Genomic DNA, 16,351 nt, shown 5'->3' with positions numbered 1-16,351 from the left:
GTCATTATTAAATAATATAAGAAAGTGTAATAAAGTGTAATAAATAATTAAAAAAATAATTTTACCATTAGAACAAAAGTTATTCCGGGTGATATCTCCTTTTTGGCTGACTTTGTACTTGTTTAACTGACTCATTATGTTAATGAAATTATTAAAATTACAGGAAAAAAATGAAAGAGAGAAACCTCCAAAAGATGAGAAACGTAAGTAAAATAGTATATCGTATAATATTAATTTGGTTGGTCGTAATTTGTACTGTAATAAAAAAGTTGAGCTTAGAGATAATGCTGTAAATAGTATCGTTTATTTTTATTACTTGTATTTCTTGAAAAAAGGGCAATGTTAATTATTTTCTGTGAAGTTGTTAGAAATTTTCGTCACTATAAATGAACTTTTATTTCAAACATTTACAATACAAATTGTTTGATGTAGATCTTTCGTAATTAAGGGGGGACCCCACCCTGAGATGGTAAAATATTAACGTTTTTCTTGAATTGTTTTTAAGTAATAGAGACTATGCAGAGACTCCTTGTTTTTTTATGTTATTTAGCTACAATTTAAGTCTATTTTAAAAAATTTTCTTTTACAAAATAATAAAAAATAAGTTGGTGGCAGCTCCGTGTGTGGCTGGTCATCAAAAAGTAGCACATCACTGGCCTCATGAATTTAGAAGTCCTGAAACATAGGAAAACGATTTTGTTTAAATTGTTCTGAAACATAAAGACATTATCTAAAAAGTAGCATAGCGGTTTGTTGATATTCGCAAAATTACCAAAATGGCGGCAACTTAAAAAAAAAGTTAAGTTTTTCATTAAAAAAATATTCATTAAAATACTAATATAAAATCGAAATATAAAAATGTCAAAAAAAATCCTATGCTACTTTCTAAAGAATATATTTTTTACCTAATTTAAAATAAAGAACAGCTTATTTCGTTGTATAGATCATGAGAAAAACGTTAGGCCAGGTCAAAAAACAGCGTTTTGAGAAAAATGCGTTTAAAATTTTGCCATCTGGTAGGGGAAAACATTTAATTTCATGTATATAATGGTCGATAAATGAAATGCCTACAATAAGTTTCTATATACAGTCAACAGAATGGATGAGACACAAAAAGAATGTTGCCCCTCCTAATTCGGCCGAACGGGCCTTTTTTCCTGCTTATCCACGACTCTCTATTTTCCGGTATAACTTCCAAACGAAGTTAGGTACCAAGAAATCGTTTTAGACAGACGTTAGGAAGGGTACAAAGATTCGAAAAATGCAATAAAATTTTTTTCGAATTTTTGAAATATTCAAGGTGGGGTGAGTAAAAATAAATTCTGAAAAAAATCTTCTCAATCATTTACTTTTACACATTCTTTCTTTCCAATGTATGAAATACTACTTTATCAATTTTTGAAAGCTGCATTAAAACATATTTTATTGATATGGTATTTTTACTGAATTTATAATACTATTTTTAACAAAAAAAAAATTATTTTGTTATTTGCAGCTCCCGATGCTGTTGCACCAGAGCTACCTGAAGATATCACAAAATGGTCATCCGCTAAGAAAATTCTTCCTGTCTTACCGAACAAATTCAGAACATCGAGCCAGCTTTTGGGAGAAGAATCCGATGGTAGTCCTGAAACTCCTATGAAAAAGTCAGGTAAGAAATTCCCGATTGTATGCCTAAAACTCCTATAAAAAGGATGGTGTTTTGGAAGAAGAATATGATAATGGCCTGATACTTCTCTAAGTAAAGCAGAGTTAGGAGATGAATATGATCATACTTTTGAAATTGTACTACGGACAGAGTTTAGGGAAATGAATAGGACTTGAATCATTTTTTCTTCTTCGTCGTATGCCTGTTTAGGCAGTGGGGGTGCGATTGTTCCTGTTTTTCAGTGGCGCCATCTATGGCCAGGAATTCGACTTCTGCCACGCCATTCACACAACCACAACCCGTTTATAGGGCGGATCACATTCACACATACTTAAATCATTAAAAGTTTGCAAGAAAATGCATTTTTTTGGAAAAGAATACTATTATAGTACAGAAACTCCTGTAAGAAATTCTTTTCTTACAGGATGACAGACTCTTCTTTTATGCTTCGTCTTCGTGGGAGAAAAATACAACTGTAGTCCTTGGGAATGATATAATTGCGGTCATGGAAATTTGTAAGATGGGCAGAGTTTGTGAAAAAGAAATATAATTGCAGTTCTGAAATTCTTCAAAAATTGCAACGTACTCAAAAGAAATCTGATTGCTGTAGTCAAACTACCTTAATCATGGTAGGATTTCGGGACTTGAAGTTCCTGTAAGAGAAGCAGATTTTAGAGAAGAATATAATTATAGTAGAAAAACTCATGTAAGAAATTCTTTTCGCCCAGGATGACAGACTCTTCTTTTCAGCTACCTCTTCGTCACAGGAAAATATAACTGTAGTACTTGGGAATAATATAATTACAGTCTTATAAATTTGTAAGGGCAGAGTTTGGGGAAAAGAAATATCATCGCAGTTCTGAAATTCTGCAAAAAATAGCAAGGTACTCAAAAGAAATTTGATTGTTGTAATCAAACTACCTTAATTATGGAAGGATTTTGGGACCTGGAATTCCTGTAAGAGAGACAGATTTTAGAGAAGAATATGATTATAGTATTGAAACTCCTGCAAGGACAATCTTTTGAATAATTAGCATATGATTGTAGCTCTGAAATCTTATGGCCAGAGTTTATGGATAAGGGTATGAGTGTTACCTTCTATGCACAAGGGTAGAGTTTGTTGGAAAAAATATGATTAGTCTTAAAATTTTGAAAGAAGAGAAGCATTTTGAGAGGAAAACTTTATTGTTTTACTAAGAATCTCGGAAGAAAGGCACGATTTTGGGAAATGAATATGGTTGTTGTTTTGATATGTTTATAATAAAGAAAAAATTTTGTGACAAGAATATGATTATAATCCTGAAACTTCAGCAGGAAGATTCGAGTTCTTGGATTACGTTATGATTGCAGCCCTGAAAATCTGCAAGAATAGTGCATCGCATGGAGAGAAATATCTGATTATTATCTTATTCTTGTACTTTTAAAACTCTCATAAAAAGGGAAGAATAATATGAGCATTGTCCAGAAACTCATGTTAAAAAACTGATCTTGTGAAAACGAAAATCATTGCAGTTTTAAAACTTTGTAAGAGGAGCAGAATATTCTGAGAAGTATCAGATTGTTGTCCTGAAACTACCACAAAAAATGGTGTGAGATTCGGTAAAAGAATATTATTGTAGTCCTGAAACTGTTTTAAGAAGTACGGAGTTTGTAGAATGAAATTAGTAATTTGATTATAGTAGTATTCTTTCTTAAGTTTAAAAGCCATTTTTCACACTTATAATCTATTTCTGAATTTGCTAATTCAGGATAGGATTTTTTTTTAAAATTCCCATTTTTTAAAATTAGAAGTTCCATAAAAGGAAAAGGTTTTTCTTCTGTAAATATAAACATTAATGGAATACCTATGTTTATTTTCTGTATTTAAAAATCATTCTTTTTTAATGTTTGCGTTTACTCGTTTTATATTAAATAAATGAATGCTAGGAATAATGGAGTTTTAATAAAACTTTTTTTGAAGAAATATTTATTTTTATAAAATGACAATATATATTGTTGAAAATATAACTAAAAAGGATTTTGCTCATTGATTTGCTTTTAAATTAATTAAATAAGTCTTTTTAATGCATGAACTTCTGAACGATCTTTTAATGTTATCTTTTTTTGTAGGTAAGAAAGTTCATAAAAGTGGAAGAGGTGAGCATCCAGATGAACAATACGAAGGACCAGAAGACAAAAAAGCTCACAGAGAAGATTACCATAAAGATAGGTAAGTATATTACATGCCGACCGGCCTGTGTAAGGGGGCAGGGAACTGTCATTGCATCAGAAAGGTCCTGGGTTCGAATCCCGGGCAAGGCATGGATGTTACTTTCTTTCTCTGTGTGTTCTATGTCCTTTCTCCTTTGTGTGTGAATGTGACCCACCCTATAAATGGGTTGTGGTTGAGTGTCGATGAGTTGTGGAATTCCTGGCCATAGATGGCGCCACTGAAAAACAGGAACAATCGCGCCCCCACTGCTTAAAACAGGCATACGACCAAAAAAAAATGTGTATTACATCATTTTTAATGGACATAATTACTTTTAATTAAAAAAAAAGAACAGAAACTGTCGTAAGAATCTATACCTGTGAAAGAATTATTTATTAAAATGAAAATAAAACATACCTTCTTTCGAATAAAAGTTCAACGTTCATGAATCGATTTAATTTTGTCCGAGTTATGATAAATAATAATCGTTTATAGGTTGTACTTTCGAAGCTAAAGATAATTGATTAACGAGTGTTATAATCGAACTTAGTATTTATTTATCAAGCATTCTCTTTATAAAAAGTGAGAAAAAGATGATATCATTAAGTGATAGTACCCTGAGGCTTGTAATTCTGAATAGAACGAATGAATTTTCAAATATATGATATGTAGATCATGCAATAGAGGTTCCTGACAGAAAAAATAGTTTTAAGTTCTACCAACAGAGGACTCTGCTCTGCATAAACCGTAAGAAAATGAATAGCTTATTAAATTTCATTATAAAAACTATACGGTAACCAGCATGGCTACCAGATTTGAATTCTTCTGATTTGAAGATTTCACCAATAAAAGTTTATTAAGGACTAGTAAATAATGAGATAAATCTAAAATTTTAGCTACTTTAAATGTATAGTGTATGGCTGTTGATAACGCAGAGGTACGCTTTCTGTAAATTGTTGCCGGGAAACGTAGGCATATGGAGTTAAAGATGTGTAAATATATAAAATGTTATGTTATTTTTTAATTTTTGAGGTGTAGTGCTTCCCTTTTTTTTTGTTACACCACCAGTTGATAAAATTTCAGATTATTTTTTTTCCGATTTAAGCCCCAGTCGTAAGATGTGTAATACATATTAGAAATTTTCTTCAGATTAGCTTAATAGATCAAGAACCATGAATATCTCAGTACTATCAGTTTAATTTTAGTCAACGTGCATAATACACCTTAAAATAACGATAATACGTTTGATTGTTTTAAATAGATGATTTATTTCTGATACGATTTAAGCAGCATATCACCATAGTGAATCAAGTTTAACTTTGGAATATTGAAGTCAATTCGAAAAACAATATTGAAATAGCCTCGTATTGAGAGGAAAACCACGGACGTATATTTCAATCAGAGAAATGACAAAGCCATTTTAAGACATTATCCGTCTATCTTCGGTTATAATTAATGAAAGCTATTATAAGTTATGGCCAGTAATAAAAACTGATGAGCTCTTGTAACAATCAAGTTTTGAGCTATAAAAGTTCGGATTAATTCTACGCTTATATTTACGAAATTTCTAAAATAATGCATATTCTTCTAAAGTTTCGTAAGAGTACAAAATTTTGTTGACTGTTTCGAAGTGATACAAATTAAACATGTCGTTAAAATATATAAAGAAATTGAGAAAAACTCGGCGTAATCAATGCATTTAATGTTCATTCAAGTTCAAGGCGTTAAGCAATTTCCCATATTTCCGATATTTTAAACCAGTTCAATCGTAAGACTTGGTCTCAAGCTGTTGAAAGCTGACACATATTTACTAGAAATAATGAAAGGCAATGGTGTAATACATTGAAATGGTACCATACCTTTATAATTTCTTTTCAGATCTGGTCATCGTCCTTCGCCAATGTCCACAGAATCGCATAAATCTTCCTCAGATGGTGAAGACAGGCGATGGATTCGAAGAGGAGGAATTACTGGAAATGGAGATTTACCGCTCATTACCATAAGTCAGGCATCTGAAGGCAGAGGTAATTATTTGATTAAAATTCAAGTAGAACAATAATTGTCAAAAACAGAGAGGATAGAGCAAAAATTTTTGATCAAACTACTTGAAATATATACTATTGTTAGTATTGTTAAATAATCTTCTTAAAAGTTAAAACATGTATGATAACGGCGCACTTGAATAATCTCTTTCCAATGTAGTACTTAACATTATCTTTAAAAGTTGTAGAGTGTATCAAGACGGTAAGTTGTTTGGGGGCATCTTAACTTCATAAAAGTTTGAATTGCAAAAGAACTTTGGTGCTGATGTGTTTTCAAATCCATCAATAATTATTCTTGATGTTTTATTTCGAAAAAATTATTTAATGATATTTCATTACACTACTAGATAACAAAATAAAGTAAAATTAATATGAATAATGATCGAGAAAAGAAAAGAAGCAGGCAAAGAAGTTTATATAGAAACAAGGACTGCACCGTTGACAAACGTTAGATCGATCCTTTAACCTCCCCAACCTTTTTATCACTGCGGACCTGTCAACGTTTGATAATTTTACCGCGGCCCGTAGGAGGGGGTGGGGACGTTGATTGTTTATATTTCAGATTATTTTGATTTATTAATTTTAATTTAATTGTATTTAAACATGCCTTCAAAATAAAATACAGTTACACCAAAAAATAAATATAAAGTGATTTAGCATTTTAATTTACTAGAACAATAAATTAATGGGCACCCTGAGCTTGTTTCTTTGCAATGAGATGGTTCCATCTGGGGGTAATCGTTTTAAAACGTTTAAAAATTTATGTCACTACCTTCGGGAGCCCTTTTTTTTAAATAAATAAAATAATGTAACACAGATATTTTTAATTTTTGGTATAAACCTAGGAATTTAAATTCAGTTTCAATGAAATGTACGGCCCGGTACCATTCATTTGATCCACAGACCGGTACCGGTCCGCGGACCGGGGGTTGGGGAACACTGCTTTAACCCCTTTCTTCTCGCTTCCGTGATATATCCGGGCTGAAGTGTTCAGTAGTAACGGGTCAATAAGAATAAAACTAAATCATTTCTTTTGCCCGACAAACATTTTATTTCTCATTTTGCTCACCAGATGGCAGTACCAGGATATTTTCGAGCTAATTGTAGATAGTTAGTTTATTTTAAACTAGATGTCAGCACTAATCAAACACGAAAATAGTTTTCAGGAATAAAAAAAAATAGGCACTTTTCAATATTCTACGTTCTTAAATGGGAAAAATTCTCGCAAAATATCTCGTAGTATATTAATGGGTTTTTGAGGTTGATTTCGGATTTATTTTTAATGATGATTCAGAGACAAAACTGGTTTATGCGCATACTATGCTATCAGTATTTAGACCGGAGGGCTGATGGTGGCAGTAATCACCCTACCTCCACACCAAGTGCCCCAACTTACCAACAGTGTGTGGAATTTTCCGAAGCAGACATTGCGTGAGACTGAACTTTGCATCAGTAAGGTACGATTGATAAGTTCCAAAATTGAAAGCCAACTTCTTAAATATTTTTAAAAATAGAATAAGTGAGAGAGTAACAATTGAAAAGAAATCATTAAAATCCAGTAAACCAGTAATCATTAAAAACAAGTTTACTTTTTTTAAAATTAAGTTTTATTTAAACAACTCCTCATGCTCCACAATGTATAGCATGAGGCTTACAGAAATAAGTGGGCAAAGTGCAAAAGAAAAAGAAGAAAAAAATTACAAAGAAGCAGAACAAGAATTAAAAGTTTAAACGGTACGCAAAATTTCGCGAAATAGTAAGGTATCCAGTGCACATGACTAAAGAAGATAAAACAGGTGGCCAATAAATTCCAGAAAGTCTCAACTCCTTTCTTAAACTCTCTCTTTGGCTTGAGCAAAGCTTACAGTAAAAAATAATATGTTCAACAGTTTCAAAGTCCTGTTCACATGAGCACAGATTATCATTAATTAAATTAAATTTAAACAAATAATTTTTAAAATTACCGTGACCAGTAAGAATCTGGGACAGCTTAAAATCAATAAACAAGTTTACTTAACCAGCTGTTTTTAATCAGGAGTGGAGGAGCTTACCTCTTGTAGTGCATAAAAAAAGTTTAAGTGCTGTATTTTTTTAAAAAAAAATTAAACAAGCAGAAATTTATTCAGATTTTAGAATAAATATAATTATTTGTAAAATGATAGTGTAAAAACGCAATAATTACACTGGGGAACAATTTCATTTTATTTTCTGTTGCATGCTATTTCGAATGAATCTTGGATAATTTTGGGTAGTGATTTTAAATCTATAATCAGTTTCTCTCTCGGAGCTACAGTTTTTATTAAATGACATTTTTTGTAGAAATATACAAGCTTAAAAACGTTTATGTAACAGGGGATGGCATAAACGTTGCGACAAACTTCTCGGGGAGTTAAGGCACATCATCAGGATTAGAATGGCATATCAACCCGACAAAATGTATATGCGACAATATATATGCGACAAAAATTTGTTCCACAGTATTATCAAGAATAATTGTTGTACGTTTATTGTGTACACGAAATTATCGTCCATCACCTAGATCCAAGATAACCTCAAATATATTAGGTTTGCAGCCGACCTGGTGGTCGAGTGGTTAGCGTGCCTAACAGCGGAGCCGCTGGTCGCGGGTTCGAATCCTGCTCAGGGCATGGGCGTTTCTTTCTCTCTGTGTTCTATGTTTTTTCTCCTTTGTGTCTGATTGTGTAAATGTAACCCGCCCTATAAACGAGTTTGTGGTTGTGTGACGTGGGCGACGCTGCTCCACCACCGTGGCTTCGCCGCAGGTGCCCAGTGGATAACGAGAAGAGAGTAGCATTTCTGTGGCCAATTAGACAACCTCCAAGTGCCCGCCATTAAAAAAAAGATTTTTTTATATTTGGTTTGCATTTAATTCTTTGATTTCGTATCACTTAATATTTTCCAAATTAAGATATGAGTAGTACCATTAATATGTTAGAGGGGAGGCCTTTAACCACATCACTATTCAAAGAGAGGCAGAGTCTGTGAGGTAGAGAACCATATCACCAAGTTTTTATAAATTCTTTTACTAAAGCATATTAAGTTTCTTAATTTCTGCAGATTCTCCAGGACAGCTTTCCAGTTTAAATTCTTCAGAAGAAGCAACTCCGCCCTCTAGTACGATATCCAGAAGACGTCCAGGACTCATTCCGTCTGTTAGTGAACAGGAAGAGGACGAATATGTGGAAGAGGATGAGGAGATGACGATTGAGATTCAGGATCACACACATTTTGAGCCAATCCAAGACGCGCAAGAAAATGGCGAACAGGAGGAAATGTCCTTCAGGCCTGATGTAGTTGAGGTTCCACAAGAGGAGGTCAGAGACTATGCTGCTACAAAGGCTTTGACTGGTAATACGAAATCATCTTTTATAACTTTGAATTCAAGTGTAACTTTTTAGAACCTTTTAGAATATTTACGGGATACATTTGCTAAGGTTGCTGGTATTACAAAATAATCTTTTATAGCTTTGAATTCAAGTGTAAATTTTTGGAACATTTTAGAATATTTACGGGATAAATTTGCTCAGATTGTTGGTATTACGAAATAATCTTTTATAGCTTTGAATTCAAGTGTAAAATTTTAGAACATTTTAGAATATTTACGGGATAAATTTATTTGCTAAGGTTTTGTAATAATAAAATACATTTTTGTGGGAACTGTCAAGTTATTGACCGAAAAAATAAAGACAGTAAAACGCGTCAGGTTGTCATGAATCTTTAAAAAACAATTGGCAAAGGCGTTCTGGCTAGCTGCATAATAAACGTTTTTAACTTACTCTGAGAAAAATCGGTTTAACTTTGTACCAAAAAATGTAAATTTAGATAAAGTGAATTTTCAACTAAATTTAAATTTAGTTAAAGGGTATTTTCAATTAAGTTTAAATTTATTTAAAGTGCATTTTCAATTAAGTGTAAATTTATTAAAAGTGTATTTTCAATTAAGTTTAAATTTAGTTAAAGTGTATTTTCAATTAAGTTTAAATTTAGTTAAAGAGTATTTTCAATTAATTTCAAATTAGTCCAATAAACTGTTATATTTCAAAAATAATTGGATCATGTGAGAAAACAAATTTTTTAAAGAACGGTTATTAAAGGATTAAAGGATTTGAATTGAGAATTTAATAAGTCGCTAAATTTATGCATGCTTTTGATTCTAGTTGAACCGCTAGTAATCACTAAGATAAAAAAAAATGAAGTTGCTTTTGTAAGCTCTAGAACAAAGAGGGAAAGTTGCGCTATTAATCACTTGAACAAACAGCAAAAGTTGTACCAAATTTTAGAACTAGGAGCAAAAGTCGCATTAATAATCACTAGAACAAAAAGTGAAAATTGCACTAGTGCTCATTAGAAGTAACAAAAAAAGTCACACTAGTAATCACCTGAACAACTAACTGCAACTTTCACCAAATGTTGAAAGTTGTACCAGCAATTTTAAGAACTAAGAGCAAAAGATGCGTTAGTATTCAGTAGAATTAACAGAAAAAGTAGCTCTTGTAATCACCAGAACAAAAAGGGAAAGTCGCTCTTGTAATCACTGGAACAAAAAGTGAAAGCCGCACTGATAATCACTGGGCCAAAAAGTGTAAGTCACACCAGTAATCACCTGCGCAAACAGAGAAAGCTGCTCAAGCAATTATTAGAAATAACTGCTAATTTCGCTCTAGAAATAATAACTTGAACAAAAAGTGAAAGTTGCAGTTGTACCGAAAATTTCTGGTTAAAAAATTCATCGACTTTCCTAATGTTTTACGAAGGGAAAATTTTTAACTTAAAAAACCGTAACTTGAAAAATACATTGCTAGTGAAATACATATTAATATCTACGATATTTTGTTTTATTTATTACTTTTTCTGTCTTTATTTAAAAGTTAATATTTTTCAATCGAATTCATTCTATGCTTTTTTTTTAAATTTTAGTTGCATTTTCATTTGTGATACTATGGAATTTTGAACAAAAATTTGTTAAAATAAATATTCGTCAAATTATTTAGTTTTTGAAACAAATTCATGTATAATATTCAGATTTGCAATATGGGTAAATATAGCATAAATACGTTTGAAAATGGACGATTATTTTCTTTTTAAACTGAAAAATATAATTCATAAAAATTTAGCTTTGTCTTCGTACACTAGAAGGAAAATGAGATAATTAATGAAACGACGTAATTCTTAATTTTTATTCTACTTATGATGCTGCCATCTATGAGATATTTATGAGAATTTTTTTATTGAAAGTAAATCAAATTCGAATAAAATATTTTAAAACAATAATTTTGATACATATTAATTTTATATATATAGTCATAGCGTTATCATTGCTTTGGTTGTTTCATTATTTTTTTTATCGTATTTATTTCAGGAGAAGGGTACACATGCGTTTTGATCAAGAAATGTTGTGTAATAATAAAAACACGTTAAAGTACTTCATTGTGGAAAACGTGTTTTTATAATAATAGAAACACAGTAACGTATTTCATTGTGAAAACGTGTTTTGTAATGGAAAGAATCCATTAAGATAAAATGAAAAATAACTGAAGAACCAGTTTGAGTATAAGAATTTTTCTGAATTTGTTTTTTTAATACAGTTTAATCACGTTTTATTTCAATTTTTCTTTATTTTAATCATTGATATAATCTTAACTTATAATAAATCAATGAATTAATAATTATAATAAGCCTAATTACAGTGCATGAAATAACATTCTAAAATTATTTTCCGAAAATCGAAATTTTCTAAGAGTTACAGCAACAAATACAGAATTGTGTACTCAAGCAACGAATTTTCAAACTTCAAACGTATATTTCAAAAAATCATTTATTTTTTGAGCTCGTCCCATCAAGGTTTCAGAAATTGTTCTTCCGATTTCTATTTTGTTTATAAAAATTTATAGAATGTAAGGTTTTCGTTCGTATTCCTACTTTTGAATTTTGATCAAGATTAATTATTTTTTATTTTTAAGTAAAATAAGAGCGGAAGAAGTTTGTAAAGAATGCAAAACTGGAGGCAAAAAAAATTCCTAGAATTCAACTGTTTGGACTTTCATATAAATTGAATAGAAATAGGAGAAATAATTTCAAATCATCGATAGAAAGTGATTGAAAAATATTTATTCCGAAAATTATTATTGAAATTTTTGAGATTTGTACATGCTGTTTGCTACCAAACTTTTTAATATTTACTGTAACTCTTTCAAAGCTTCAAATTCCTCCTGAAATTCATTGAATACATCGGATTAATCCATTCTGAGATCTTGAAAAATTTAGATTATTGGTAAGTGTTTCATGTTACACAGCTGTATAATGGTTGGTTATAGTAACTCTTCAAATATTTCATTGAGCTCATTCTGAAATCGTTTAAATCCATTAAATTAACCCATTCTGAGATCAAGAAAACGCGATTAAATTTTGAAGATTTGTATGTGTTTTATGTTACACAGCTCTATTTTGGTTGGTTATTAACTCTTTAATTCTTTCATTGAATTCATTCTGAAACTTTTTAAATCCATTGTTTTAACCCATTCTGATATCTAGAAAACAGATTGAAGTTAAACGATCCATATGTTGGTTAATCTAACTCTTCAAATATTTCATTAAAATCATTCTGACAACTTTTAAATCCTGTGGATTAACACATTCTGATTTAAAAAAAAGCGATTGAACTTTGAAGATTCGTATGTGTTTCATGTTACCTAGCTCTGCATTGATTGGTTGTTCTAACTCATCAAATATTTCATTAAAATCAGTCTGAGATCTATTAAATCCAATCGATTAACTCATTCCGAAATCTAGAAAATGGATTTAAGTTTGAAGACTCAGTATGCTGCAAGTTACAAAACTCGTTAATGATTGCTGTAGTGCTTCAAAAACTGAATCCATTCTGAAATTCATTTAATCTACAAGAACATGTTTTGATATTTAGACATTTAAAAATTGAAAAATACGAGCTGAATTTAACACAAATATTCGATATTTCGAAGCAAGAAAATTTGGAAAGACTTTTGCACATTATTTTTCATATTTTAAGCTTTTCAGTTGTGCAGGAAAGCTAAATATTATAGCTATATAATGAAATTATTTTTTCTTTTCCAAGGTTGTGCAGTGGTACCTCGCATACGCAACATAGACGAATCATCCTCAACAGAACCTGATAATGAAGACTACAGTAGCAAGTCTACTTTGCCTATGGCAAACGTAGGCACTATTAAAAATAATGTGAAACCAGTTCGCTCTGGTCGCCAGGCTGCTCTCCAAAGATCCAAAGCAGTCAAAGGCAGTGACAGTATTGGGAGCATTGATTCTAATAGTTTGAGACCACCATCTCCCGAATCTGATGCTAAGTGAGCAAAATTTATCTATCTATCTATCCTGCACATTTCCCTTAGTGTCATTTGTTTTAGTGTAAAACAATAAATAAAATGCAATATTTCCCTAATCAATGTGGCAATATGTCAGATGTTTAAATAGATATAAAAGCATATCTGTACTTTTTATATATGTTACCGGCATATGAAACGCCAGCATTCTATAGAATGCCTAGGCATTGTATATAATGCCGGATGTTTTTAGGCAAAGTATGAAATATGAGAAGTATTACATACTTTCCAGAGGCATTGTATATAATACCTAGGCATTCTATAGAATGACAAATGCCATTTAGGCAAAGTATAAAAAAACGTCCTTATGAGGTTGTTATATGCATTTTTGAAAATTAAAATGTTATTCTGAAAAAATAATGAGAGTGCCTTTAAAAAAATTGATTCAAAATGCGTGAAGAGAAATGAAAGTTGTACAAAACATAATTTATGTCCTTCTTGTTATGGGAAACAAAATTTTGATATAAAAAATAAGAAATTGACCTACTTGTTGCAACATGACAGGCTTGACCGATATTCTGAATTTGACATTTTCGAATGACGTTTTAACGAATCAGAAATGTATTTTATACTTTGCCGGTTTCTCATTTGGCATTCTATAGAATGCCTAGGAAATGTGTGAAATATAAATCATTTCATACTTTGCCGGCTAATTTTAAGCATTATATACAATGCCTAGACATTCTATGGAATGCCGGATTTCAAACTTTGCCGGTAACTTATACACAAATTTTTAAAATTTATGAACAATTAGGTCCTTAATTGATTCAACGCCAAGAAATACTTCTGAAACAATGCCGCACTTATCTAGATAGGGATATTTAACCTCTCTTTTTCAACAAATTCAAGATGATGGCAAAAACTTACCTCGAAGAAAGGAAACAATTTTAGATCTTCACATTGGACCTAAAATGGAAGTTTTTAATTCTATATTCTTTCTAATTATTTTCATATTGAGCTCTTTTTATGACATTAGAACTGGTCTTAAAAAGTTTATACTTTTTTTTGGGAGAGCAATAGGAAATGACGTCATTTTAATTTTAGTAATAAGTTTTATACTAAGAATACATTTGAAAATAATTAGCAATAGACAGATTTTGTATATACTTTGCCTTACTTCAATTGTAACCCTAATCTTATTTTCTACCTCTTAATGACACTGATTTATAGGGAATGTTTTACGCATGCTCAATGAAGCTCAGATAGCGTTAACGTTGGAGTTACGGGAAACCATATCGCTTTGCAAAATCTCTCCAATAACATAAATATTTAATTTGCCCAGTTTACTTACTTTACTTAAAATATACATAAAAGAAAACTACGATATATAAATGAAGTATTTATTTATAAAATTTTTTCTAGGCGAGCAAAAATACAAAGATTAGATACAGATTCCTTGTGAATGATATGTAAGTATACAAAAGTATGAATTTATTTTCAATGTATCACATACATAAAAAATTATGATTATTTATAAACTGTTTGATATGTATGAATAAATCAAATTGCATTTTAATATTATTTCTGATATTATTAAAGTACTGGTGGTCTTAAAAATTAATTAAGACTTATCAGAGTTAATATCTTTGCATAAAAACATTACAGAAATATTTGGACATGCCTTTAATATCAAACGGGCATGCATTTTTATTAATAGAAAACCTATTTATAGTTTTCTATAACTGTATAAAGCTATAAAATTTAGAATATTTCTTACTGAAGGAAAGAAAAATATATTTAAATTGATCATAGAAAAAATTTAATTTGAAATGCATAAAAATGCATAAAAATTCATTAAGCATAAAAATTCATAAACAGTGTTTAAGTAACTAAACCCAAGAGAAAAATTATTTATCTTAAAATGTATTAACAATGACAAAGGAGCTAAAATTTAAAAATTATCCTCGGAAATTTTTGTTTTTTCTTGTTTTCTGCTGAATGAGATTTTTTTTACGGATCTTGAATACTTTGAAGTCTCTGATATCAAATTTACAACCAGTTTCCTTTCTAAGCTACAGTTTTTTAAGGACATTTTTAGTCTATTTTTTGTTTAAAAAAAGCAAAAAGAAATGCATAAAATGAAAAATATAAGGAATTAAAATAAATGGTCACCTTGCCAGTGTGGTGGGTGGAGTCGTTACCTACAAAAATTGTGACAGTGGTTCGATTCTCTTGATAAAAAGCTAGATGCCTGGATAAACTGCATTTTCTCCTAATATCTCCGGCTCATAGGTCCCCTAATATAACGTACCCACTGATTTCGAAGCCATATGAGGCGAAATGTCTAAAAAGGAATTATAAGAGTCTTTATTTTATTTCTTTAAAATTACTGGATCTCTCGTGAATATTTTTCGGTATTTTGAAAGAAACTTATCGATTTCAATTCTCGGCAATTTTCAACAGACTCATAACAAATGAGTTTTTGCAGATTTTCAAATATTTTTAAAGAATTTTTTTTTGTAGTGCAGGAATCATGAACGAATATTCTCATTAAAATAAAATATACAATCCACATACCTTAAAAAGTTATTAAATAAAGTGTTTCTTGCTTATCCATTTGTAATAAGATGTTATTGTTTTTCTGCTTGTAGGTTTCTAAGATCTGATTACAGCATGGGTTTCAGAATCTGATGAAAATGGTGGCCGAAACTTCCTTTTTCAAAGAAAGATACAATTATTATTATACATCTTGAAGTGTTATACATTTGAGTGTTATACTCTTTCGTACAATACATATCTTTCCAGTTCTATATCATATTTCTTCTCTTTATTCTGTAATAATAACAAGTTTATAACTTTTCATAAGAACAAATTAGCTGAATTCTATCTACAACAATTCTTTAATTCAGCTTAGAGATGATCATTCATTTTTAATCTCTGCATACTAAGACCTCATATAAATAAATAAAAACGTTTTATGGCAAATATTTTGTTATTGGTTTTTGATATTATCTTTAGGCTATGCACTTCTGTATTATAAATAAAGTAGAGAGGTAGAAATTAAAAAAAATAATCACTTGGTTGAAGGTACTGTAAAAAATTCCGGATCAAACTAAGAAGTACCGACACTCAGGGT

At 30.5% G+C, this 16,351-nt stretch overlaps 1 protein-coding gene and 1 long non-coding RNA gene across 2 annotated transcripts in view; one reads left to right on the top strand and one right to left on the bottom strand.

Moving 5' to 3' along the window:
* The window catches only part of LOC107447363 (transmembrane channel-like protein 2), a 72,084-nt gene extending 55,884 nt beyond the window's left edge, over positions 1–16,200 (top strand). Inside the window, exons 21-28 of the mRNA XM_016062251.3 lie at positions 164–203; positions 1,496–1,651; positions 3,758–3,857; positions 5,718–5,863; positions 8,960–9,250; positions 12,993–13,239; positions 14,638–14,684; positions 15,867–16,200. Of these exons, the coding sequence (XP_015917737.1) occupies positions 164–203; positions 1,496–1,651; positions 3,758–3,857; positions 5,718–5,863; positions 8,960–9,250; positions 12,993–13,239; positions 14,638–14,677 (1,020 nt within the window). The 3' untranslated portion in view covers positions 14,678–14,684; positions 15,867–16,200. The remainder of the gene's footprint in view (positions 1–163; positions 204–1,495; positions 1,652–3,757; positions 3,858–5,717; positions 5,864–8,959; positions 9,251–12,992; positions 13,240–14,637; positions 14,685–15,866) is intronic.
* Positions 522–15,947, bottom strand: LOC107447364 (uncharacterized). The gene is made up of 3 exons (XR_001584515.3): positions 15,793–15,947; positions 5,699–5,851; positions 522–675 (listed from the first exon to the last, which is right to left on the bottom strand). It is a non-coding gene; the product is annotated as an uncharacterized lncRNA (long non-coding RNA).
* Positions 16,201–16,351: the final 151 nt, after the last annotated feature.

This window comes from Parasteatoda tepidariorum, chromosome 8 (assembly GCF_043381705.1).
Source record: "Parasteatoda tepidariorum isolate YZ-2023 chromosome 8, CAS_Ptep_4.0, whole genome shotgun sequence".
Lineage (NCBI taxonomy): Eukaryota > Metazoa > Arthropoda > Arachnida > Araneae > Theridiidae > Parasteatoda > Parasteatoda tepidariorum.
Note: the sequence above shows the minus strand (reverse complement) of the source record. Positions and strands in the feature narration are given on the sequence as shown.